Source organism: Oncorhynchus mykiss, chromosome 4 (genome assembly GCF_057628025.1).
Source record: "Oncorhynchus mykiss isolate SJ-2025 chromosome 4, ASM5762802v1, whole genome shotgun sequence".
Lineage (NCBI taxonomy): Eukaryota > Metazoa > Chordata > Actinopteri > Salmoniformes > Salmonidae > Oncorhynchus > Oncorhynchus mykiss.
Genome location: NC_143025.1, coordinates 78,140,536 through 78,166,774, shown reverse-complemented (window position 1 = coordinate 78,166,774; position 26,239 = coordinate 78,140,536). Strand labels below are relative to the sequence as shown.

General features: G+C 46.3%; 1 protein-coding gene across 4 annotated transcripts in view; it reads right to left on the bottom strand.

The window, feature by feature from the left end:
• LOC110521072 (1-phosphatidylinositol 4,5-bisphosphate phosphodiesterase beta-1) overlaps window positions 1–26,239 on the bottom strand; it is a 241,742-nt gene that overhangs the window by 45,330 nt on the left and 170,173 nt on the right. For all 4 annotated transcript variants that reach the window (XM_036976058.2, XM_090233086.1, XM_036976056.2 and 1 more), the window contains exons 11-24: window positions 24,537–24,694; window positions 22,602–22,684; window positions 21,791–21,875; window positions 19,008–19,179; window positions 17,433–17,519; window positions 8,884–8,954; window positions 8,603–8,699; window positions 8,320–8,404; window positions 7,280–7,404; window positions 3,996–4,150; window positions 3,664–3,828; window positions 3,226–3,325; window positions 3,003–3,107; window positions 2,744–2,859 (exon numbers count right to left, since the gene is read on the bottom strand). In XM_036976058.2, coding sequence (XP_036831953.1) covers window positions 2,744–2,859; window positions 3,003–3,107; window positions 3,226–3,325; window positions 3,664–3,828; window positions 3,996–4,150; window positions 7,280–7,404; window positions 8,320–8,404; window positions 8,603–8,699; window positions 8,884–8,954; window positions 17,433–17,519; window positions 19,008–19,179; window positions 21,791–21,875; window positions 22,602–22,684; window positions 24,537–24,694 — 1,604 coding nt within the window. The remainder of the gene's footprint in view (window positions 1–2,743; window positions 2,860–3,002; window positions 3,108–3,225; window positions 3,326–3,663; window positions 3,829–3,995; window positions 4,151–7,279; window positions 7,405–8,319; window positions 8,405–8,602; window positions 8,700–8,883; window positions 8,955–17,432; window positions 17,520–19,007; window positions 19,180–21,790; window positions 21,876–22,601; window positions 22,685–24,536; window positions 24,695–26,239) is intronic.

The following is a 26,239-nucleotide window of genomic DNA, read 5'->3' as shown; positions in this document are numbered from 1 at the left end:
ACCAGCAGCGAAAACCCTGACATGGTTGGGATGGTGTTCTTCGGCTTGCAAGCCTCCCCCTTTTTCCTCCAAACATAACGATGGTCATTATGGCCAAACAGTTCTATTTTTGTTTCATCATACCAGAGGACATTTATCCAAAAAGTACGATATTTGTCCCCATGTGGAGTTACAAACCGTAGTCTGGCTTTTTTTATGGCGGTTTTGGAGCAGTGACTTCTTCCTTGCTGAGCGGCCTTTCAGGTTATGTCGATATAGGACTTGTTTTACTGTGGATAAAGATACTTTTGTACCTGTTTTCTCCAGCATCTTCACAATGTCCTTTGATGTAGTTCTGGGATTGATTTGCACTTTTCGCACCAAAGTACATTCACCTCTAGAAGACAGAATGCGTCTCCTTCCTGAGCAGTATGAATGCTGCTTGGTCCCATGGTGTTTATACTTGCGTACTATTGTTTGTACAGATGAAGTTGGTACCTTCAGGCATTTGGAAATTGCTCCCAAGGATGAACCAGACTTGTGGAGGGCTACAAATTTCTGAGGTCTTGGATGATTTATTTTGATTTTCCCATGATGTTAAGTAAAGAGGCACTGCGTTTTAAGGTAGGCCTTGAAATACATCCACAGGTACACCTCCAATTGACTCAAATGATGTCAATTAGCCTATCAAAAGCTTCTAAAGACATGGCATCATTTTCTGGAATTTTCCAAGCTTTTTAAAGGCACAGTCAATTTAGTGTATGTAAACTTCTGACCCACTGGAATTGTGATACAGTGAATTATAAGTGAAATAATCTGTCTGTAAACAATTGTTGGAAAAATTACTTGTGTCATGCACAAAGTAGGTGTCCTAACAGACTTGCCAAAACTATAGTTTTATTATTTTATTTTACCTTTATTTAACTAGGCAAGTCAGTTAAGAACAAATTCTTATTTTCAATGACGGCCTAGGAACAGTGGGTTAACTGCCTGTTCAGGGGCAGAACGACAGATTTGTACCTTGTCAGCTCGGGGGTTTGAACTTGCAACCTTGCGGTTACTAGTCCAACGCTCTAACCACTAGGCTAACCTGCCGCCCCGGCAGGAGTGTGGAGTGGTTGAACAACGAGTTTTAATGACTCCAACCTAAGTGTATGTAAACTTCTGACTTCAACTGTATGTCACATTACAACCCAACACATACATGGTTCTGCTCAATGTTTTTGCCGCCTATGCAATGAGATGAGAGTAGAACCATACGATTCCATGACTCAAATATACGACACCACAATCAACACACCACACACACAGAGCGTACGTGCAGCCTGTTGGAAACCTTGTAGACATAGCTGTGGTACCCCACTCTCAGCATGGCTCAGACCAACGTCACACTGACAACACTCTCTAAAGTTTCACTAACATTTAGCCAATGTTCTTACGTTGTCTCAAAGGTCTCCTAACGCTCTCTACTACTTTCTCCAAACGTTTCCTCTAGGTTCTCCCAACGTTCTCTCTAGGTTCTCTTCAACCTTGACTTGTTTTAGTACTTGGCGTGTATTTCTTTCAAATATTATTCCAATAAACCACCTGTTACTGAGTCGTCCCTCCCTGAACTGGTTCTGTTTTCCTCTGCTCTCCTCTTCTATCTAATGGGAAACATGTTAACATTGCCAAAGCAACTGAAGTAGATCATAAACAAAAGAGAAATAAACAATGAAAAAATTAACAGTAAACATTACACTCACAGAAGTTCCATAAGAATAAAGACATTTCAAATGTCATATTGTGTATATATACAGTGTTGTAACGATGTGCAAATGGTTATCGTACAAAAGGGAAAATAAACAAACATAAATATGGGTTGTATTTACAATGGTGTTTGTTCTTCACTAGCTGCTCTTTTCTTGTGGCAACAGGTCACAACTCTTGCTGCTGTTATGGCACACTGTGGTATTTCACCCAGTAGATATGGGAGTGTATCAAAATTGGGTTTGTTTTTGAATTCTTTGTGAATCTGTGTCATCTGAGGGAAATATGTGTCTCTAATATGGTCATACATTTGGCAGGAGGTTAAGAAGTGCAGCTCAGTTTCCACCTCATTTTGTTGGTAGTGTGCACATAGCCTGTCTTCTCTTGAGAGCCAACGGCAGCCTTTCTCAATAGCAAAGCTATGCTCACTGAGTCTGTACATAGTCAAAGCTTTCCTTAAGCTTGGGTCAGTTACAGTGGTCAGGTATTCTGCCACTGTGTACTCTCTGTATAGGGCCAAATAGCATTCTAGTTTGCTCAGTTTTTTTGTTAATTCTTTCCAATGTGTCAAATAATACTATTTTAGTTGTTTCATGATTTGGTTTAATCTCCCTCTGTCTCTGAACCTCCAGTGGAAAGACAACTAACTCACTAGGCGACCGTTGCCATGGTGTCGGCATGTACAAGCTCTCCATTGACTGTCCCAGTGGGTAATAAGCTCAACCCATCCACCGTCCCTCACCTCATAACCCTCACCACGCAATTCCTAACCCCTGGTCAATAGCTCTAACTCAATCATCTCTTCACAAAGCGACAGGCCTCAGTTCCTAACCCCTGGTCAATAGCTCTAAACCAAAGAGAGGACTACTGGGAGATGCTCATTGATCTGTTACAGGTCGATTAGTGTGGACACACACACACACACACACTCCCGCACGCACGCAAGCACACACGCATGCACGCACGCACACGCAAGCACACACACAAACACACACAAATACAAAAACACACACACCTCTCTGCTGTCCTCTTCCTCTGCCCCCTCCTCCAAAGTGAGAGCTGCCAGTTGATTGGCTCTCTGCTCCATCAGGTTGACGTAACGGATGGGATTGGACAATGCCTCGATGACATCTGAGAAAGAGATCAGAGTGAGGGAGGGGACAGAATGTATCATAGATGATGTTATGTAAGCCCGTGGAAACATCAACATGGTAGAACTCTATGGTTAGTTACTGTATATACCAGTATTCTGTAAGGTATGTCAACCACTGTACCTGCAAATGTATCAGGGACATAGTCCTTGACCTCTACATAGACAAACAGAGCAGGGAGGGTCAGAGCCTGGTTCTTCTCATTCCTCAGACCAATGTAGTGATAACCTGGAACACACACACATGGGTCGTGATCAGAAGTTCAAGGACTGCTTACACAGTATCACTCAAGCAGAACAATAGACCAGAATAGTAGTCAGTCAGGCTAACAGGCTGTAAGCCTCACCTGGGCGGATGGCATTCACAGGAATGATGCGATGGCCAATGAACTTCCCTCCATCTTCAAACACAGATATCCTCATCGAGGCCAGAGTGGGCAGTACCACCTGCGGAATGACAGACACACACACACACAAACACACACGCACCCATGTAAGAAAGGAGACACTTTGATAACGACAGCCTCCTCCTCCTAGATAATGTTGACAGATTACCCTGGGAGGTCTGGATTTTTTTTATTATTAAGAACTACAAATCCCATAACACTTTGCTCTATGATGTTTTAAACAGTAATTTACACACATAATTCAATAGAACATTATGTACATCTATAGGTGTGCATTCTTGAAGATCAAGGTCTCCTCCTCCCAGATAATGTTGACAGCATTCGGTGATCTTAAAGAACTACAAATCCCATAACAGTCGGCGCTACATTGTGGTTTACCTTCTTGAGGACAAAGGCCTCCTCCTCCCAGACAGGGTTGACAGCGTTGCCCTGAGACGTCTTGGTCTTAAAACCCTTCCTTCTGGTGTCCACCGGCAGACCAAACATGTCTATCTCCACATACGTCCCCACCTTCTTATCAGTCAGGAACTGGCCTGAGATGATCTGGAGAGAGATAGATGAAGATATTAAGTGAGCGTTGTAATGTCCGTGCACACATACACAAGCATGCACACATACACGCATACATACTAATACACATGTACGCAAGCACGCACACACACACACACACACACACACACACACACGCACCCACACACACAGATACACACCTTAACAGACAATGTGTTGGCTACGATGCCGTCCACAGTGCTCTCAGCGAAGGGATCAAAGTGTTTGTCTGGTCGTCTCATGAACTCTGGTTTCAGCCTGTAACCACACTTTCCATTGTACTCATACATACCCAGGTTCAACATCATGGACAGGTCTAGGGGGTAGAGAGAGGGAGAGGGGGAGAGAGAGAGAGATAGAGAAAGGGGGAGAGAGATGTTAAGGGAAAGAGAGAGAGAGGGCAGAGAGAGAGAGAGGGATAAATATACAGAGGGAGGGAGAAAGAAAGGTAAAGGGAGAGAGAGAGGGAGAAAGAGAGGGAGAGAGAGAGGGAGAGAGAGAGGGAGAAAGAGAGGGAGAAAGAGAGGGAGAGAGAGAGGGAGAAAGAGAGGGAGAGAGAGGGAGAAAGAGAGGGAGAGAGAGAGGGAGAAAGAGAGGGAGAGAGAGGGAGAAAGAAAGAAAGGTAAAGGGAGAGAGGGAGAAAGAGAGGCAGAGAGAGAGAGAGAAAGAGGGAGAGCGGGAGAAAGAGAGGGAGAGAGAGAGGGAGAAATAAAGGTAAAGGGAGAGAGAGAGGGAGAAAGAGAGGGAGAAATAAAGGTAAAGGGAGAGAGAGTGAGAAAGAGAGGGAGAGAGAGAGGGAGAAAGAAAGAAAGGTAAAGGGAGAGAGGGAGAAAGAAAGGGAGAAAGAGAGGGAGAAAGAGAGGGAGAGAGAGAGGGAGAAAGAAAGGGAGAGAGAGAGGGAGAAAGAGAGGGAGGGAGAGAGAGAGGGAGAAAGAGAGGGAGAGAGAGCGGGAGAAAGAGAGGGAGAAAGAAAGAAAGGTAAAGGGAGAGAGGGAGAAAGAGAGGGAGAAAGAGAGGGAGAGAGAGAGGGAGAAAGAGAGGGAGAGAGAGCGGCAAAAAGAGAGGGAGAGAGAGAGGGAAAAAGAAAGAAAGGTAAAGGGAGAGAGGGAGAAAGAGAGGGAGAAAGAGAGGGAGAGAGAGAGAGAGAGGGAGAGAGAGAGCGGGAGAAAGAGAGGGAGAGAGAGCGGGAGAAAGAGAGGGAGAGAGAGAGGGAGAAAGAAAGAAAGGTAAAGGGAGAGAGGGCGAAAGAGAGGGAGAGAGAGAGGGAGAAAGAGAGGGAGAGAGAGCGGGAGAAAGAAAGGTAAAGGGAGAGAGAGAGGGAGAAAGAAAGGTAAAGAGAGGGAGAAAGAAAGGTAAAGGGAGAGAGAGAGGGAGAAAGAGAGGGAGAAAGAGAGGGAGAGAGAGGGAGAAAGAAAGAAAGGTAAAGGGAGAGAGGGAGAAAGAGAGGGAGAGAGAGAGGGAGAAAGAGAGGGAGAAAGAAAGGTAAAGGGAGAGAGAGGGAGAAAGAGAGGGAGAGAGAGAGAGGGAGAAAGAGAGGGAGGGAGAGAGAGGGAGAAAGAGAGGGAGAGAGAGCGGGAGAAAGAGAGGGAGAAAGAAAGAAAGGTAAAGGGAGAGAGGGAGAAAGAGAGGGAGAAAGAGAGGGAGAAAGAGAGGGAGAGAGAGAGGGAGAAAGAGAGGGAGAGAGAGTGGCAGAAAGAGAGGGAGAGAGAGAGGGAGAAAGAAAGAAAGGTAAAGGGAGAGAGAGAGGGAGAAAGAGAGGGAGAAAGAGAGGGAGAAAGAAAGGTAAAGGGAGAGAGGGAGAAAGAGAGGGAGAGAGAGAGAGGGAGAGAGAGAGGGAGAAAGAGAGGGAGAGAGAGAGGGAGAAAGAAAGGTAAAGGGAGAGAGGGAGAGAGAGAGGGAGAGAGAGAGGGAGAAAGAAAGTTAAAGGGAGAGGGGAGAAAGAGAGAGAGAGAGAGAGAGAGAGAGAGAGAGGGAGAAAAAGATAGGGAGACAGGGATATAGATACAGAGGGAGTGAGTGAGAAAATGAGGGAAAGGGAGAGGGAGAGGGAGAGGGAGAGTGAAAGACAGAAAAGGGGGAGATAGGGGGATGGAGAGGGAGAGGGGAGAGAGAAGAGAGAGTGAGGGGAGAGAGAGATGAAGGGAGAGAGACACAAATGAAATAAAATGTTGTTAGACCCATGCGCCAAATACAACAGGTCACCTTACAGTGAAATGCTTACAGTCCTTACGAGCCCTTAACCAACAATGCAGTTAAAAAATATATAATAATAATATATATATATAAATTAATAAGAAATAAAAGTAAAGTGATTAAAGAGCAGCAGTAAAATAACAATAGCGAGACTATATATTTGGGGGGTACCGGTACAGAGTCAATGTGCGGGGGCACCAGTTAGTCGAGGTAATTGAGGTAATATGTAGGTAGAGTTATTAAAGTGACTATGCATAGATGATAACAACAGAGATTAGCAGCAGTGTAAAAGAGGGAGGGGGGGCAATGCAAATAGTCTGGGAAGCCATTTGACTAGATGTTCAGGAGTCTTATGGCTTGGGGGTAGAAGCTGTTTAGAAGCCTCTTGGACCTAGACTAGGCACTTCGGTACCACTTGCCGTGCGGAAGGGAGGGAGAGGAAAGAGAAAGGGAGGGGAGATAGAGCTGGAGGGGAGATAGAGATGGAGGGAGGGAGGAAGAGAGGGAGAGGAAAGAGAAAGGGAGGAGAGATAGAGATGGAGGGGAGATAGAGATGGAGGGAGGGAGGAAGAGAGGGAGAGGAAAGAGAAAGGGAGGAGAGATAGAGATGGAGGGGAGATAGAGATGGAGGGAGGAAGAGAGGGAGAGGAAAGAGAAAGGGAGGAGAGATAGAGACGGAGGGAGGAAGAGAGGGAGAGGAAAGAGAAAGGGAGGAGAGAGATGGAGGGGAGATAGAGATGGAGGGAGGGAGGAAGAGAGGGAGAGGAAAGAGAAAGGGAGGGGAGATAGAGATGGAGGGGAGATAGAGATGGAGGGAGGAAGAGAGGGAGAGGAAAGAGAAAGGGAGGGGAGATAGAGATGGAGGGAGGAAGGAAGAGAGGGAGAGGAAAGAGAAAGGGAGGGGAGATAGAGATGGGGGGAATAGATACAGAGGGAGGGAGGAAGAGTGGGAGAGGAAAGAGAAAGGTTGTGGAGATAGAGATGGAGGGGAGATAGATACAGAGGGAGGGAGGAAGAGAGGGAGAGGAAAGGGAGGGGGAGAGAGAGAGAGCGTGGGATGGATTGACGGAGGGATGGGGGGAGGGAGGGAGCGGGAAAGAGAGAGGGAGATGAGAAGAAGGGAGAGAGGTGTTAGAAAGATACAGATGTACACATAGCCCTTCCCATACTCAGGTTCAATGATGTAAACAGCTCTGAGAGATATATATCACCTTAATAAAATAGTGTGTGTGTGTGTTGATGTAGGTCTTACCTATGGTCTGGAAGTTCAGGGCCACCAGTTGACAGCCTGCATTCCAGAAGAGCTGAGGGTTATAGTTGGAGGAGTCTACTCTGGTGCCTTTAGGGTAGATACGACTCAGCTGCAGCTTGTTATACCTGAACACGCTCCGTTAAGGACAGGACACCTTGGGCCTCATTATCAACCATACATTCATTTCTCACAAAATGTTGGCGTACGTGGAGATTCTAGGATTTGGGTGCGCAAGAACACATATGCGTGTTTTCATTGATAGATCAGAGCCATACTATATTTCTAAGCTCGTGAACGAGTGTTACAATCCAGCCTGCAATATGCACTCCATCACCTTTTATGGGAACAAAAACACTGTCATTTGCAGTATGATTTGAAGATGTTGGAACTGGGCCATGACAGTTTGATCACATTTCTGCACAGGTGTGGGCAGAATGTTTTCATCTTTTTCAGCTACTTTTTTAAACTAAAAATGCATGCCATCTATAGCGAGTGCTAAACACTGCCAGCGCATTCTGTAAGATTGATTTATTGTCTATTGAACGATACAAAAGTAAATGCTGCCTACAGCCTGCAATTCTCTGCAAAATATGAATTGTTGTTCAATATCTTGTTTATCAATGAATGATTGTCTCCTTTAACAGGTTACTATGTCCAGCTCCTATTGAACAGTAATACTGTAGTCTACCCATACTGACATGGGCTACAAGTCTATTTACTGTTGAGCATATTTGGCTAGTGAATGAGTAATGGATAAATAGTAGCCTAACATTTGTTGTGTAGCTGGAATACCTCAGTCAGTTGATCAACCACTAGAAGTTGAGCGTACGCATGGTCTGAGATTTGCGCGTGTACATACACTTCAAGTTCAAAATGAAAAAAGACTAACCTTTTGATAAATGAGGCTCCTGGACTTAACCAGGTGATTTACAAGTTCACCTTGCTTTTGGTGTACATTTTCACTCGAAACTGTTTCAACAAATGGAACAATTTGAACAGACATTTGAAGTAAATATTCCACGGAGAGTGGGGAAGGATACTCAACAAACTCCACAGGTGACTTAGTGAGCTGCTCCAAGGCTTTGGTCTCCACAAACGATGACATCTGATAGCTCCGATTGATCTCTGGAACAACAGCAATTGATTGATTGATAAATTCATTTAAAAAATGGCATAATTTTAAACAGCACATCTGTGAGAACAGAACAACTCATTTGAGTTGGTGTGTATTCAAACTGAGAAAAAATGTGGTTCACAATCACAGTAAATATTTAAGTGTGCTCTAAACAGGTGTTGAGTTGTGGTCACGAGTGATGGTCCTACTTTTGGAGGCCTCGAAGGAGTTAAATTTGACTGGCTGGACATAACTGACCAGGTTGGACATCTCCTCTGTGGCAAACGCCTCGCTGCCCGCTGTACCCTGGAGGAGGAACACACAACAGTCAGAAAGAGAATCCTCCTCTCTCCTCCTCTCCTCCTTGTTTGACTATTGAAACATAGCCCGAGAAGTAAGTGTGTTTCTGAATCTCCACTAGGGGGCAGCCTAAGAACAGCATACATGTAACAAGAGACCTGATGGCGCAGGAGCAAGAATGAAGATGTACCTCATCCATGGACCCCTTTTTACAGTCATCGTCATCATCATCCTCATCGTCACTCTCTGCCTCAACTTCACCTGAAAGACAAACGCAGGTTTAAGTTAGCTTCTCAGACTACATGCTGGTGATGACTGAATGCTGTATGGTCAGAGAGCAAGCCCCAGGGTTAGACTTATGAAGGGGGTGGATGGAGCAGGAAGCCCCAGGGTTAGACTTATGAAGGGGGTGGATGGAGCAGGAAGCCCCAGGGTTAGACTTATGAAGGGGGTGGATGGAGCAGCAAGCCCCAGGGTTAGACTTATGAAGGGGGTGGATGGAGCAGGAAGCCCCAGGGTTAGACTTATGAAGGGGGTGGATGGAGCAGGAAGCCCCAGGGTTAGACTTATGAAGGGGGTGGATGGAGCAGGAAGCCCCAGGGTTAGACTTATGAAGGGGGTGGATGGAGCAGCAAGCCCCAGGATTAGACTTATGAAGGGGGTGGATGGAGCAGGAAGCCCCAGGGTTAGACTTATTAAGGGGGTGGATGGAGCAGCAAGCCCCAGGGTTAGACTTATGAAGGGGGTGGATGGAGCAGCAAGCCCCAGGGTTAGACTTATGAAGGGGGTGGATGGAGCAGGAAGCCCCAGGGTTAGACTTATGAACGGGGTGGATGGAGCAGGAAGCCCCAGGGTTAGACTTATGAAGGGGGTGGATGGAGCAGCAAGCCCCAGGGTTAGACTTATTAAGGGGGTGGATGGAGCAGCAAGCCCCAGGGTTAGACTTATGAAGGGGGTGGATGGAGCAGCAAGCCCCAGGGTTAGACTTATGAAGGGGGTGGATGGAGCAGGAAGCCCCAGGGTTAGACTTATGAACGGGGTGGATGGAGCAGGAAGCCCCAGGGTTAGACTTATGAAGGGGGTGGATGGAGCAGCAAGCCCCAGGGTTAGACTTATGAAGGGGGTGGATGGAGCAGCAAGCCCCAGGGTTAGACTTATGAAGGGGGTGGATGGAGCAGCAAGCCCCAGGGTTAGACGTATGAAGGGGGTGGATGGAGCAGGAAGCCCCAGGGTTAGACTTATGAAGGGGGTGGATGGAGCAGCAAGCCCCAGGGTTAGACTTATGAAGGGGGTGGATGGAGCAGGAAGCCCCAGGGTTAGACTTATGAAGGGGGTGGATGGAGCAGCATGCCCCAGGGTTAGACTTATGAAGGGGGTGGATGGAGCAGGAAGCCCCAGGGTTACTCTTATGAAGGGGGTGGATGGAGCAGCAAGCCCCAGGGTTAGACTTATGAAGGGGGTGGATGGAGCAGCAAGCCCCAGGGTTAGACGTATGAAGGGGGTGGATGGAGCAGGAAGCCCCAGGGTTAGACTTATGAAGGGGGTGGATGGAGCAGCAAGCCCCAGGGTTAGACTTATGAAGGGGGTGGATGGAGCAGCAAGCCCCAGGGTTAGACGTATGAAGGGGGTGGATGGAGCAGGAAGCCCCAGGGTTAGACTTATGAAGGGGGTGGATGGAGCAGCAAGCCCCAGGGTTAGACTTATGAAGGGGGTGGATGGAGCAGGAAGCCCCAGGGTTAGACTTATGAAGGGGGTGGATGGAGCAGCATGCCCCAGGGTTAGACTTATGAAGGGGGTGGATGGAGCAGGAAGCCCCAGGGTTAGACTTATGAAGGGGGTGGATGGAGCAGCAAGCCCCAGGGTTAGACTTATGAAGGGGGTGGATGGAGCAGCAAGCCCCAGGGTTAGACGTATGAAGGGGGTGGATGGAGCAGGAAGCCCCAGGGTTAGACTTATGAAGGGGGTGGATGGAGCAGCAAGCCCCAGGGTTAGACTTATGAACGGGGTGGATGGAGCAGCAAGCCCCAGGGTTAGACTTATGAAGGGGGTGGATGGAGCAGCAAGCCCCAGGGTTAGACTTATGAAGGGGGTGGATGGAGCAGGAAGCCCCAGGGTTGTACTTATGAAGGGGGTGGATGGAGCAGGAAGCCCCAGGGTTAGACTTATGAAGGGGGTGGATGGAGCAGCAAGCCCCAGGGTTAGACTTATGAAGGGGGTGGATGGAGCAGCAAGCCCCAGGGTTAGACTTATGAAGGGGGTGGATGGAGCAGCAAGCCCCAGGGTTAGACTTATGAACGGGGTGGATGGAGCAGCAAGCCCCAGGGTTAGACTTATGAAGGGGGTGGATGGAGCAGCAAGCCCCAGGGTTAGACTTATGAAGGGGGTGGATGGAGCAGGAAGCCCCAGGGTTAAAACCCCAGGGTTTTGCTTAGTGTGCTTCAGAGAGCGGATGTGGTGCAGTCACACACCTTCCTACCAGACTTGTTTTTGAGTTGCTGTGCGTTTTGTTGCCAACCTGTTTTGCTACCTGACAAATTTACGGTTTTTACTTTTTAATTACCGTTTATATTTTTGTTTTTTCCTACTCAACTTTTTCACTCCGGACGCTTTATCTGGACACGATTCGTCAGGACCTCCAACAGCCGAAGCTAAGTAGTAACATTAACATGATGCCTTCTAATTGTAGTCGCTGTACTCGCCTTACGGCGAGGATAGCTGTGCTACAAGCCCAGCTTCAGACGCAATCGCTAGGCAAGGGTAATTTCAGTGTAGGAAAGGATGAAACAGCGTCTGTGCCACCAGTAAGTACAGATAGTAGTATAAATCCCCTGGCACAGTCCCCGCAGCCGGACAACTTTCTCACGGTTTCTGGAAGGAAATGCTGTAGGAACGCTCAACCGGTGTCGCTCATTCAGCCGACAGAAACTTTCAACCGGTTTTCCCCATTAAGCAGCGGGTCGGAGTCAGAGGCCGAGTCTTCTCTGGTCTCTACTCCTCCCGTTACGGGGTCTGAGACGCCGAAGCTTCCCACCATTAGCTCTGACAAATTGAAAACTCTAGTCATTGGCGACTCCATTACCCGCAGTATTAGACTTCAGAATCATCCAGCGATCATACACTGTTTACCGGGGGGCAGGGCTACCGACGTTAAGGCTAATCTGAAGATGGTGCTGGCTAAAGCTAAAACTGGCGAGTGTAGAGAGTATAGAGATATTGTTATCCACGTCGGCACCAACGATGTTAGGATGAAACAGTCAGAGATCACCAAGCGCAACATAGCTTCTGCGTGTAAATCAGCTAGAAAGATGTGTCGGCATCGAGTAATTGTCTCTGGCCCCCTCCCAGTTAGGGGGAGTGATGAGCTCTACAGCAGAGTCTCACAACTCAATCGCTGGTTGAAAACTGTTTTCTGCCCCTCCCAAAAGATAGAATTTGTAGATAATTGGCCCTCTTTCTGGGACTCGCCCACAAACAGGACCAAGCCTGACCTGCTGAGGAGTGACGGACTCCATCCTAGCAAACAGGACCAAGCCTGACCTGCTGAGGAGTGACGGACTCCATCCTAGCTGGAGGGGTGCTCTCATTTTATCTACCAACATAGACAGGGCTCTAACTCCTCTAGCTCCACAATGAAATAGGGTGCAGGCCAGGCAGCAGGCTGTTAGCCAGCCTGCCAGCATAGTGGAGTCTGCCACTAGCACAGTCAGTGTAGTCAGCTCAGCTATCACCATTGAGACCGTGTCTGTGCCTCGACCTAGGTTGGGCAAAACTAAACATGGCGGTGTTCGCCTTAGCAATCTCACTAGGATAAAGACCACCTCCATTCCTGTCATTATTGAAAGAGATCATGATACCTCACATCTCAAAATAGGGCTACTTAATGTTAGATCCCTTACTTCAAAGGCAATTATAGTCAATGAACTAATCACTGATCATAATCTTGATGTGATTGGCCTGACTGAAACATGGCTTAAGCCTGATGAATTTACTGTGTTAAATGAGGCCTCACCTCCTGGCTACACTAGTGACCATATCCCCCGTGCATCCCGCAAAGGCGGAGGTGTTGCTAACATTTACGATAGCAAATTTCAATTTACAAAAAAAAAAATGACGTTTTCGTCTTTTGAGCTTCTAGTCATGAAATCTATGCAGCCTACTCAATCACTTTTTATAGCTACTGTTTACAGGCCTCCTGGGCCATATACAGCGTTCCTCACTGAGTTCCCTGAATTCCTATCGGACCTTGTAGTCATAGCGGATAATATTCTAATCTTTGGTGACTTTAATATTCACATGGAAAAGTCCACAGACCCACTCCAAAAGGCTTTCGGAGCCATCATCGACTCAGTGGGTTTTGTCCAACATGTCTCTGGACCCACTCACTGTCACAGTCATACGCTGGACCTAGTTTTGTCCCATGGAATAAATGTTGTGGATCTTAATGTTTTTCCTCATAATCCTGGACTATCGGACCACTATTTTATTACGTTTGCAATTGCAACAAATAATCTGCTCAGACCCCAACCAAGGATCATCAGAAGTCGTGCTATAAATTCACAGACAACACAAAGATTCCTTGATGTCCTTCCAGACTCCTTCTGCCTACCCAAGGACGCCAGAGGACAAAAATCAGTTAACCACCTAACTGAGGAACTCAACTTAACCTTGCGCAATACCCTAGATGCAGTTGCACCCCTAAAAACTAAAAACATTTCTCATAAGAAACTAGCTCCCTGGTACACAGAAAATACCCGAGCTCTGAAGCAAGCTTCCAGAAAATTGGAACGGAAATGGCGCCACACCAAACTGGAAGTCTTCCGACTAGCTTGGAAAGACAGTACTGTGCAGTACCGAAGAGCCCTTACTGCTGCTCGATCATCCTATTTTTCTAACTTAATTGAGGAAAATAAGAACAATCCGAAATTCCTTTTTGATACTGTCGCAAAGCTAACTAAAAAGCAGCATTCCCCAAGAGAGGATGACTTTCACTTTAGCAGTGATAAATTCATGAACTTCTTTGAGGAAAAGATTATGATTATTAGAAAGCAAATTACGGACTCTTCCTTAAATCTGCGTATTCCTTCAAAGCTCAGTTGTCCTGAGTCTGCACAACTCTGCCAGGACCTAGGATCAAGAGAGACACTCAAGTGTTTTAGTACTATATCTCTTGACACAATGATGAAAATAATCATGGCCTCTAAACCTTCAAGCTGCATACTGGACCCTATTCCAACTAAACTACTGAAAGAGCTGCTTCCTGTGCTTGGCCCTACTATGTTGAACATAATAAACGGCTCTCTATCCACCGGATGTGTACCAAACTCACTAAAAGTGGCAGTAATAAAGCCTCTCTTGAAAAAGCCAAACCTTGACCCAGAAAATATAAAAAACTATCGGCCTATATCGAATCTTCCATTCCTCTCAAAAATTTTAGAAAAGGCTGTTGCGCAACAACTCACTGCCTTCCTGAAGACAAACAATGTATACGAAATGCTTCAGTCTGGTTTTAGACCCCATCATAGCACTGAGACGGCACTTGTGAAGGTGGTAAATGACATTTTAATGGCATCGGACCGAGGCTCTGCATCTGTCCTCGTGCTCCTAGACCTTAGTGCTGCTTTTGATACCATCGATCACCACATTCTTTTGGAGAGATTGGAAACCCAAATTGGTCTACACGGACAAGTTCTGGCCTGGTTTAGATCTTATCTGTCGGAAAGATATCAGTTTGTCTCTGTGAATGGTCTGTCCTCTGACAAATCAACTGTAAATTTCGGTGTTCCTCAAGGTTCCGTTTTAGGACCACTATTGTTTTCACTATATATTTTACCTCTTGGGGATGTTATTCGAAAACATAATGTTAACTTTCACTGCTATGCAGATGACACACAGCTGTACATTTCAATTAAACATGGTGAAGCCCCAAAATTGCCCTTGCTAGAAGAATGTGTTTCAGACATAAGGAAGTGGATGGCTGCAAACTTTCTACTTTTAAACTCGGACAAAACAGAGATGCTTGTTCTAGGTCCCAAGAAACAAAGAGATCTTCTGTTGAATCTGACAATTAATCTTAATGGTTGTACAGTCGTCTCAAATAAAACTGTGAAGGACCTCGGCGTTACTCTGGACCCTGATCTCTCTTTTGAAGAACATATCAAGACCATTTCAAGGACAGCTTTTTTCCATCTACGTAACATTGCAAAAATCAGGAACTTTCTGTCCAAAAATGATGCAGAAAAATTAATCCATGCTTTTGTCACTTCCAGGTTAGACTACTGCAATGCTCTACTTTCCGGCTACCCGGATAAAGCACTAAATAAACTTCAGTTAGTGCTAAATACGGCTGCTAGAATCCTGACTAGAACCAAAAAATTTGATCATATTACTCCAGTGCTAGCCTCTCTACACTGGCTTCCTGTCAAAGCAAGGGCTGATTTCAAGGTTTTACTGCTAACCTACAAAGCATTACATGGGCTTGCTCCTATCTATCTCTCTGATTTGGTCCTGCCGTACATACCTACACGTACGCTACGGTCACAAGACGCAGGCCTCCTAATTGTCCCTAGAATTTTTAAGCAAACAGCTGGAGGCAGGGCTTTCTCCTATAGAGCTCCATTTTTATGGAACGGTCTGCCTACCCATGTCAGAGACGCAAACTCGGTCTCAACCTTTAAGTCTCTACTGAAGACTCATCTCTTCAGTGGGTCATATGATTGAGTGTAGTCTGGCCCAGGAGTGGGAGGGTGAACGGAAAGGCTCTGGAGCAACGAACCACCCTTGCTGTCTCTGCCTGGCCGGTTCCCCTCTTTCCACTGGGATTCTCTGCCTCTAACCCTATTACAGGGGCTGAGTCACTGGCTTTACTGGGGCTCTCTCATGCCGTCCCTGGAGGAGGTGCGTCACCTGAGTGGGTTGAGTCACTGATGTGGTCATCCTGTCTGGGTTGGCGCCCCCCCCCCCCCCCCCTTAAGTTGTGCCGTGGCGGAGGTCTTTGTGGGCTATACTCAGCCTTGTCTCAGGATGGTAAGTTGGTGGTTGAAGATATCCCTCTAGTGGTGTGGGGGCTGTGCTTTGGCAAAGTGGGTGGGGTTATATCCTTCCTGTTTGGCCCTGTCCGGGGGTGTCCTCGGAGTGGGCCACAGTGTCTCCTGACCCCTCCTGTCTCAGCCTCCAGTATTTATGCTGCAGTAGTTTATGTGTCGGGGGGCTAGGGTCAGTTTGTTATATCTGGAGTACTTCTCCTGTCCTATTCGGTGTCCTGTGTGAATCTAAGTGTGCGTTCTCTAATTCTCTCCTTCTCTCTTTCTCTCTCTCGGAGGACCTGAGCCCTAGGACCATGCCCCAGGACTACCTGACATGATGACTCCTTGCTGTCCCCAGTCCACCTGGCTGTGCTGCTGCTCCAGTTTCAACTGTTCTGCCTTATTATTATTCGACCATGCTGATCATTTATGAACATTTGAACATCTTGGCCATGTTCTGTTATAATCTCCACCCGGCACAGCCAGAAGAGGACTGGCCATCCCACATATGCTCTCTCTAATTCTCTCTTTCTTTCTCTCTCTCGGAGGACCTGAGCCCTAGGACCATGCCCCAGGAATACCTGACATGATGACTCCTTGCTGTCCCCAGTCCACCTGACTGTGCTGCTGCTCCAGTTTCAACTATTCTGCCTTATTATTATTCGACCATGCTGGTCATTTATGAACATTTGAACATCTTGACCATGTTTTGTTATAATCTCCACCCGGCACAGCCAGAAGAGGACTGGCCACCCCACATAGCCTGGTTCCTCTCTAGGTTTCTTCCTAGGTTTTGGCCTTTCTAGGGAGTTTTTCCTAGCCACCGTGCTTCTTCACCTGCATTGCTTGCTGTTTGGGGTTTTAGGCTGGGTTTCTGTACAGCACTTTGAGATATCAGCTGATGTACGAAGGGCTATATAAAATAAATTTGATTGATTGATTGATTGTTAGACTTATGAAGGGGGTGGATGGAGCAGCAAGCCCCAGGGTTAGACTTATGAAGGGGGTGGATGGAGCAGGAAGCCCCAGGGTTAGACTTATGAAGGGGGTGGATGGAGCAGGAAGCAATAGGGAAATAGATCCACCAAGCTTTTCAGTGGGGTTACTGTAGGGCCACTTAGGGAAAAGGGGGTGTAGGAAAAGGAATTAAGGGAAGGAGCTAGAGAAAGGGAATAAGGGAAGGAAGAAACTAAGGAAGTGACTAGATTTTAGAACTAGGGCTACTAAGGGTTGTTCTAGGACCAGGTAAAGGAGGAGTGTCTGATGAGGTATTTCTATGTATTATGGATCCCCATTGGTTCCTGCCAAGGCAGTAGCTACTCTTCTTAGGGTCCAGCAAAATTAAGGCAGTTATATCCAATTAAAAACATTACATTACCTTTCACAACAGATTTCATAACACATTAAGTGTGTGCCCTTTAGGTGTGTCTATGCCTGTGTGTGTGACTCTTCACAGTCCCTGCTGTTCCATAAGGTGTATTTTTATCTGTTTTTTAAATCACATTTTACTGCTTGCATCAGTTACTTGATGTGGAATAGAATTCCATGTATAGACCAAGGGTATGGCTTGGAAAAGGCTATAAAGACACACCTGACACCCAAACCATATTTTGCTTCAGAATTTATAAAAATGAGGTTAGAGTCAGGTTCAGTTTTCAGTTTTGGCTTGTTGGTTTAAGAGTAGCTGTGTCCTTATAGTCTTTCCCATATGGCTCACCAATGGACTTCCTTCCCTGTGATCTGAGGCTGAGCCCAGCGACTTCTATTGGCTGGGAGGACTCGGTCATCTCCAGGTTGGTCGACCCTGGTGGACAGCAAACAATCAATAACCATTATGTGATACTGTATATGCAGTGGAGGCTGGTGTCACTTTTAAATCGGAGGATGGACTCATTGTAATGGAATGGATGGAACAGTTTCAAACACAGAGGAATCCATTTCCATTCCTGCCATTACAATGAGCCTGTTCCGAGATATTTCCCTTCACCAGTCTCTGCGAAATGCTTCAGAGATCAAGATGGACTGCTGTCGCGCAGGATGAAATGTGTCTGTGACTCTACCAGCAGGGGGCAGTGTGTACCTATATTTAACGAGGCAAGTCAATTAAGAAGTTGTTATTTACGATGACAGCCTAGGAACAGTGGGTTAACGGCCTTGTTCAGGTGCAGAACGACAGATTTTTACCTTCTCAGCTCAGGGATTTGATCTAGCAACCTTTCGGTTACTGACTCATCGTTCTAACCACTAGGCTACCTGCCGCCCCAAGTGTGGCACACAGAAGGACACACACACGCACAGAAGGACACACACACGCACAGAAGGACACACACACGCACAAAAGGACACACACACGCACAAAAGGACACACACACGCACAAAAGGACACACACACACACACAGAAGGACACACACGCGCACAGAAGGACACACTCATGCACAGAAGGACACACACAGTACAGACATTGCAATGTATTGCCCTGGCCACATCTGCAGTCCTCATGCCTCCTTGCAGCATGCCTAAGGCACGTTCACGCAGCTGAGCAGGGACCCTGGGAATCTTTCTTTTGGTGTTTTTCAGAGTCAGTAGAAAGGCCTCTTTAGTATCCTAACTGTTCATAACTGTGACCTTAATTGCCTACCGTCTGTAAGCTGTTAGTGCCTTAACTACCATTCCACAGGTGCATGTTCATTAATTGTTTATGGTTCATTGAACATGGGAAACAGTGTTTAAACCCTTTACAAAGAAGATCTGTGAAGTTATTTGGATTTTTACGAATTATCTTTGAAAAACAGGGTCCTGAAAAAGGGACGTTTCTTTTTTTGCTGAGTTGATATGAATCACAGGAGGTTGGTGCCTCCTTCATTGGGGAGGATAAGCTCATGGTAATAGCTGTTGGGTAATGGTAATGATAATGGTTTCCAGGTGTTTGATGCCATTCTATTTGCTCTGTTCCAGCTATTATTACCATCCTCCCCTCAGCAGCCTCCACTGGTATGAGTAAATGAAGTAGTTAAAAACACAGTTCAGTGTTGGAGAGGGCCAGGAAAGTGATGAATGATCAACTACAGCCAGGTCTTACTATAAGATGTCGGATTTATGATTGGCAAGCAATTCTCCCACCAATATAATTCAAATAAACATCCTCTGTCTGTCAATGGCCGACAAGGGATTTGTGTTTCTGCTGCGTGTGTGTGTGTGTGTGTGTGTGTGTGTGTGTGTGTGTGTGTGTGTGTGTGTGTGTGTGTATGTGTGTGTGTGTGGTGTGTGTGTGTGTGTGTACTGTAACCATACCTGCGCTGGGAGAAGAGGGCTCATGCACACTAGATGAGTCACTGTAGGTATTGGAGGCCTGTTCTGACAGTTTCTTCTTGGTACTTGATGTCTTGATGTGTTTCTTCTTGTTCTTCACCAGAATCTTTCCCATCAGATCCATTGGACTGGGCAGGGGCACCCCTGTCTCCAACTAGAGACAGAGAGAGAGAGGAAAGACAGAGAGAGAGGGATAGAAGGAGAGAGAGAGAGAGAGAGAGAGAGAGAGAGTGAGAGAGGGGGGGAGAGGAGAGGAGAGACAGAGAGAGAGGGATAGAAGGAGAGAGAGAGAGAGAGAGAGAGAGAGAGAGAGAGAGAGAGAGAGTGTGAGGGAGGGAAGAGACAGATAGTAGAGAGAGAGAGAGGGAGTTAGACTCTTTACTTGAGAGTAACAACCAAGGTTCCTACTAATGATGATGTTGGTGGGCGTGTGTATTAGGCAATAGTTTCAAAACAAACTTGGTTTTGTGATGATGACAGGGTGTTGGTCAGTCATAGTGTAAAATGCTTCTTAGTGACCTGAATGAAATAAGGCTCTTACAGGCTGTGATGGCAAGCAACTGTTTAGTTTACAAGCTTCAACACTTTCTACGCCCCAGAATGGGGTTTCCTTTGGGGAGAGTGGGAGTGTATGCTTACAACACTCTCTCTCTCTGGAGAGCAGACTTGAGTAGACACAGCACTGGTTTATTCATGTGATGCCCTTCTGTTCTGTTGGATCACACTGCTGATGCCCATTGATAAAGGAGTGTTACATGCTGACCAAACCGGACGCGTGCGTGCGTCCACCATCACGCGCACGTTGATTTTGTTCATCCACACCAGAAGTGATCAGGACACGCAGGTTGAAATATCAAAACAAACTCTGAGCCAATTATATTCATTTGGGGACAGGTCAAAAAGCATTAAACATGTATGGCAATTTAGCTAGCTAGCTTGTAGTTGCTAGCTAATTTGTCCTGGGATATAAACATTGGGTTGTTATTTTAGCTGAAATGCACAAGGTCCTCTACTCCTACAATTAATCCACAGATAAAACGGTATATCAAGTTCATTTCTAGTCATCTCTCTTCCTTCAGGCTTCTTTTTCTTCTTTGGACTTTATATGACGGTTGGCAACCAACTTTACAGCATTACTACAACCAACTTTACAGCATTACTACAACCAACTTTACAGAATTACTACTCTAACTGACTGGAGTGTGGACCTCAGTTCATCTTTCAATCACCCACGTGGGTATATGCTCCTAAAAACCAATGAGGAGATGGGAGAGGCTGGACTTGGGTCACAAACAGAACCAATTTTTATTTTACCGCCTATCCATGCAGCCGCTCGCTGATGCGCACGAGCAGTGTGGGTACAATGATTGAAAAACTTGTATGTGTACATTTATTTTGCTATGCGAGCAGCGTGGTTAGCCTGTTAGAAGACACTGAGCTTCATCACACAATCGCATGCAAGCGCTCGTACACGTAGGTAAACGCTTGCACACAGGCACGCATCACACACACACACACACACACACAATTACCAACTTTCTCAGCTTTAAACAGCATCACACTTCTGAGCATCTGCCATATCTACTTGTCTTCAGTTGTCTTTCATCCTCAACTAAGAGAACATCTTGATCCAAACACATACACGATACTTCTCACCAAAAAGCAGAGCAGCATTTCCGCTTAATGGACTGTAAAGAACATCACACTTCTAGCTTAGTCAGCACTGCTTCCGCCTGATTCAGCTCACACCGAGGCTCAAACCCAGGACCTCTGCCTTGCTAGCATGAGTCCACCCTCCCGAAGCGGCTAACCAGTTGGCGCCACTGAAGTGAACAATTCTGCAGTGCAAGTGGTGCCACCTCAGGCTGAGGAGGAAGTGTAACACATCCCTATGAGCTGCAGGAGCAACAGAGGGTCATTGATCTGTGAGCAACTTTCCGGAAGCAATCATTCCATTACAACCATCTTTAGTCCCCAATGGCCATGTCCTAAAAATCCCATATCAATCACACTCTGTGGCGAATTTGGCAGCAACAGAAAATTGTTGATACATGCCAGCAAACCCACTACACAACACAACGCTAAACAACATGGTGACACACTGTTATGGCCAACCGCAGTCCCAACACCTTACCACTGCGACACCTGGCTATCAGCGGTGCCTTGTCTGGCGGTGAAACAGTTTATTCAGTCTCATTTACAGCCTTTAAAAAAAACATTGCTGTGTGCTTATGAGTGCATTTGTGCGTGTTTATGTGTGTGTGATTGTTGTTATGTCAGAATAGACTCTGACAAGAAGTTCCTCCACAAAGGGACAATGCAAGCTTTGACTGGTAGCCATGGCAACTGGCTGGAAGGAGATAAGAAAAGCAGCACAGTCTACAGATCATCCCGTAACACAACACGCACACATATAAACACACAGCACACAATAGCTGACTGGTAGGGAGAGAGGACCATGTGCTTGTGATTGCAGACAGATTCAAAGGGTTGGTTTGGATAAAGAGCAATAGAGAGGAAGGGAGGTAGAAAGCTGAGGGAGAAAGAGGGGAGAGGCAGTGGAGAGCGAGAAAGAGAGAGAGGGAATGAGAGATCAAAAAAGACAGGTAAACATGTAGTTTTAGTTGACACGAGGTTTAGAGGGTCACTCAGGGGTGAGGGAGCGGAGAGAGACGTTACACTCACTGGTCCATGTCATAGAGGTGTGTTGAACTGTGTGTTTGACAGTGTGTAAACATGAGTGTTTGTGCAAGCAGGGGTCTTACAGGGTACTTCTCCAGAGGGTCGGTCAGTAACATGTCTCCAAATATTGACCTGCAGTACTCCGCCATCTTGGCCTGCTGCTTGGGCCTGGGAGGCAACACACATACAGCGTTACAACCATTACAATCACCTCACAGTGGCCTAATGTTGGTATTTAGCAATTTGCTACGGAAGTTGATAGCGTTAGTGTGACCGATTGGGATTTGAATCTGGGTGTCCTTGGGGAGCTAACGCAAGTCTCCAGGTTTCAGCTCAGGCAAGGTCACAAAACATGAAAATGTGGCTCACCAAGCCACCTTCGCTGCATTTTCATCTAGCCAGCTAATGGCTTCAGAGTGGCTAGCATGTAGTGAGTCACTATTGACTTAAGAGTGACTAGTATTAGCAAAGATGGTGATAAATGAATGGCCTTTTACCATTGAAAACAATTGTCAGTGTACTAACTGTGTGTGTCTCAGATAGACACCAATCCTATAGCAGCTGGGTCTGGTCAGAGTAGTTCATTAACTTTTATTGAACCAGAAAAAAACTGCGAGTGGGGTGTCTCACTTCCTCTTCCGTCTCTGGTATTAGCATGTAGCTATTAGTTAATGCCCTACTTTAAGAGTGGCTAACATTAGCATATAGCTAATTAGCGCGATACATAAGAGTGGCAAGCATGGCAGCTAAAATTGCACTACCATAACCATAGAATACAGAGGTCCGGAATCACTGTTTGAACTGATGTTAAACAAATCGGAAAAGTGTTGGAGTGTACATTTATCAAAGACATCAAACAAGGTAAACACACAGGCCTGAGATTTGCTGACTTACGAGTCCACGTGGTTCTCAAAGGAGAGGATGACAGGGAAAGGGGAGGTCTTGAAGGCACACTCTGCTATGGCCTCAATCACCTCCTGTAGACACATAGAGAAGACAGACAGGGTGTCAGCACTGGTCAATGACCAATGGGATCAAATATCAATGACTGTGATCGCTGATCAAATTGTATTTTATTTGATGACAGATATAAAATGGCTGGTGGTCAGGCTATCGCAAAATATCTATTATGAATATTTGAAGTACAAGATTGGTACAGTGATTTGGAGAGCCGCTGGTGTAGAGCTTGTTGACTCATTGAACATCTGATAGGGATGTTTAGTAGCATAAGACTAAGTGGTTAAGTGAATTTTACAACCATTTATATCGACGCAAGAGGGTAAATACACTTAATAGCTTACCCTCTATCTCTCTCACACACACACTTCCCCTTCTCTCTCTATCTTCCGCTCATTCCCTCTCTCTCTCTCTCTCTCTCTCATTCCCTCTCTCTCATTCCCTTTCTCTATCAGTCCACTTATACATTTCTATTTCACTCTCAATCAGTGTCATTCTCTTGATCTTACGCTGCGTTTACATAGGCAGCCCAATTCTGACCTTTTTTCCACAAATAGTTTTTTTGACCAATTACATCAGATATTTTCAGAGCTGATCTGATTTGGTAAAAAGACCAATTAGTAAAAAATAATATCTGAATTTGGCTGCCTGTGTAAACTCAGCCATAGTACTCTCACTAAAGACTAAATTCCCTTTATCAATCAATCAATCTCTTCTCCGTCTAGCTCTCTTCTTTCCTCCTCTCCCTCTCTCCTATTGCTCTCTACAATACTTAATACCGTGCAACTCTTTCTCTCCGTCTGCCTGTTTCTCAAACCATATTTAGCTCTCTCTCTCCCCTCTTTCCTTTTCTCTCTCCCTCCCTCCCTCTCCCGTCTTTCCTTTTCTCTCTCCCTCCCTCCCTCTCCCGTCTTTCTCAACTCTCTCCCTCCCTATCCCCTCTTTCCTTCTCTCTCTCTCCCTCTCCCCTCTTTCCTTCTCTCTTCCTCCCTCCCTCTCCCCTCTTTCCTTTTCTCTCTCCCTCTCTCCCTCTCCCGTCTTTCTCAACTCTCTCTCCCTCCCTATCCCCTCTTTCCTTCTCTCTCTCTCCCTCCCTCTCCCCTCTTTCCTTCTCTCTCCCTCCCTCCCTCTCCCCTCTTTCCTTTTCTCTCTCCCTCCCTCCCTCTCCCGTCTTTCTCAACTCTCTCTCCCTCTCTATCCCCTCTTTCCTTCTCTCTCTCTCTCTCCCTCCCTCTCCCCTCTTTCCTTCTCTCTCTCCCTCCCTCTCCCCTCTTTCCTTTTCTCTCCCTCCCTCTCCCCACTTTCCTTCTCTCTTCCTCCCTCCCTCTCCCCTCTTTCCTTTTCTCTCTCCCTCCCTCCCTCTCCCGTCTTTCTCAACTCTCTCCCTCCCTATCCCCTCTTTCCTTCTCTCTCTCTCCCTCCCTCTCCCCTCTTTCCTTCTCTCTCCCTCCCTCCCTCTCCCCTCTTTCCTTTTCTCTCTCCCTCCCTCCCTCTCCCGTCTTTCTCAACTCTCTCTCCCTCCCTCTCCCCTCTTTCCTTCTCTCTCTCTCCCCCTATCCCCTCTTTCCGTCTCTCTCTCACCCTCCCTATCCCCTCTTTCCTTCTCTCTCTCTCCCCCTCTCCCCACTTTCCTTCTCTCTCCCTCCCTATCCCCTCTTTCCTTCTCTCTCTCCCTCCCTCCCTCTCCCCTCTTTCCTTCTCTCTCCCTCCCTCTCCCCTTCCTTCTCTCTTTCCCTCCCTTCTCCCTATTTTTTTCCCTCCTCCTCCATGCCCATTGTCTCGCTTCCACACACTCTTTCTCCATCCCTCCCCATCTCCCTCTCCCTCCATCTCCATCTCTCTCTACTATCTCTCTGGTTCCAGACAGTTTACCTTGAAGGAGATTTCAGTTGTCATGGTGAATCCGTGTGTGATGACAGGTTCTTCTTCGGTGGTGCGTCCCTTCCAGCAGTCCAGCTCGATACAGCGACAACCTGACAGGAGGACCTGCCGATACATCTCTACCGACGAGTTACCTGCCAGCTGACCCGCTACACACGCACGCACGCACACACACACACACACACACACACACACACACACACACACACACACACACACACACACACACACACACACACACACACACACACACAAAACACTTAACCGATTCTTCTTTTAAAGACAGTTAACCACATTATTTAACTAATTTATTCTCTTCCTACTGTGTCAAGACGAGACATTCCCACACATCTCGCGCTCTCATTAGGCACATTAGTCATTAGAGTTACGAGCAGCACTACATTCCACAGAGCAGAGCACTTTCTCCATTAACAAAGCAGTTCTCTCTACATCAGCATCGTATTACCACCGCATATTACCAGACACACTCACCACTGTGTCTGTGAGTGTATGTGGGTATGTGTGTGTGTGTCACTTCAGAAGGCACCCCTGAGCTCCTCTATAAATGCAATCTCATCTCTTCCTTAGGAGCGTGAAGGGATATACACACACACACACACACACACACACACACACACACACACACACACACACACACACACACACACACACACACACACACACACACACACACACACACACACACACACACACACACACACACACACACACACACACACACCACAACTTGCTGGGGATGACAGCATTTTAAGACGCCTCTTACTCCATTACAGGAAAGTTAACTCATAAATGAGTTTCTGGCTTCAGCACAGTTCTGTTTAGAAGCAGATTACAGACGGATCAATGTAAAGAAATAATAATGCCCTGGCCATAAAGTCATCAGTTATGACTTGTTAGAAATATTATTGTCTCCCTCTGCCAAGAGACAGAAATATCCCTTTAAAGCTGACAGTCTGCACCTTAACAAAGTCATTGTATCATTTTAAATCTAAGGTGCAGAGCCAAAACAACAACAAATGTGTCAATGTCCCAATAGTTTTGGAGCTCACTGAATTTCCGGGGTGTTTGAGGGGTGCACTTAAATCTCGCTGGATTGATGGCTCTCATTCTATTCCTGTGGTACTCTTTCATACTCTTGCTTGGGTCATTTTTTCCTGTTAAAGCCACGGTGGCGGAAGTGTTTTCGTATTGCCCTGTCAAACAGAAATTGGCTTAATAGAATACATTGTCTATAAGAACGCTACTTCGTCTGGGATTTAACACATCATCTCGACACTTACATCACAAGAAAGAGAAGAAAGATACATTTATTTTAAAGGGTGTTTGTTTTTTGTTGAATTGGAAAAAAGTTATAATTTAATACAGTGAAATGTTTACAGATTAAATGCGTTGAAATGAAAGCAACTTCCAGAAATGAACACTCAAATTATAGTTAAAAGTATTATGTCTGATCTCGCAAACAATGTAAAGTATGTTTAGATCGGTGTAAACATGTTGATCCAATGGTATCCTGCTATTGCAACTCTTGCTAAATAATGCTAGAGAATGTGACAACAACAGTAATTGATGAGGCAGACTAGACAGAACAGGTGAGTGCAGGTAGGGTAGACAGAACAGGTGAGTGCAGGTAGGGTAGACAGAACAGGTGAGTGCAGGTAGGGTAGACAGAACAG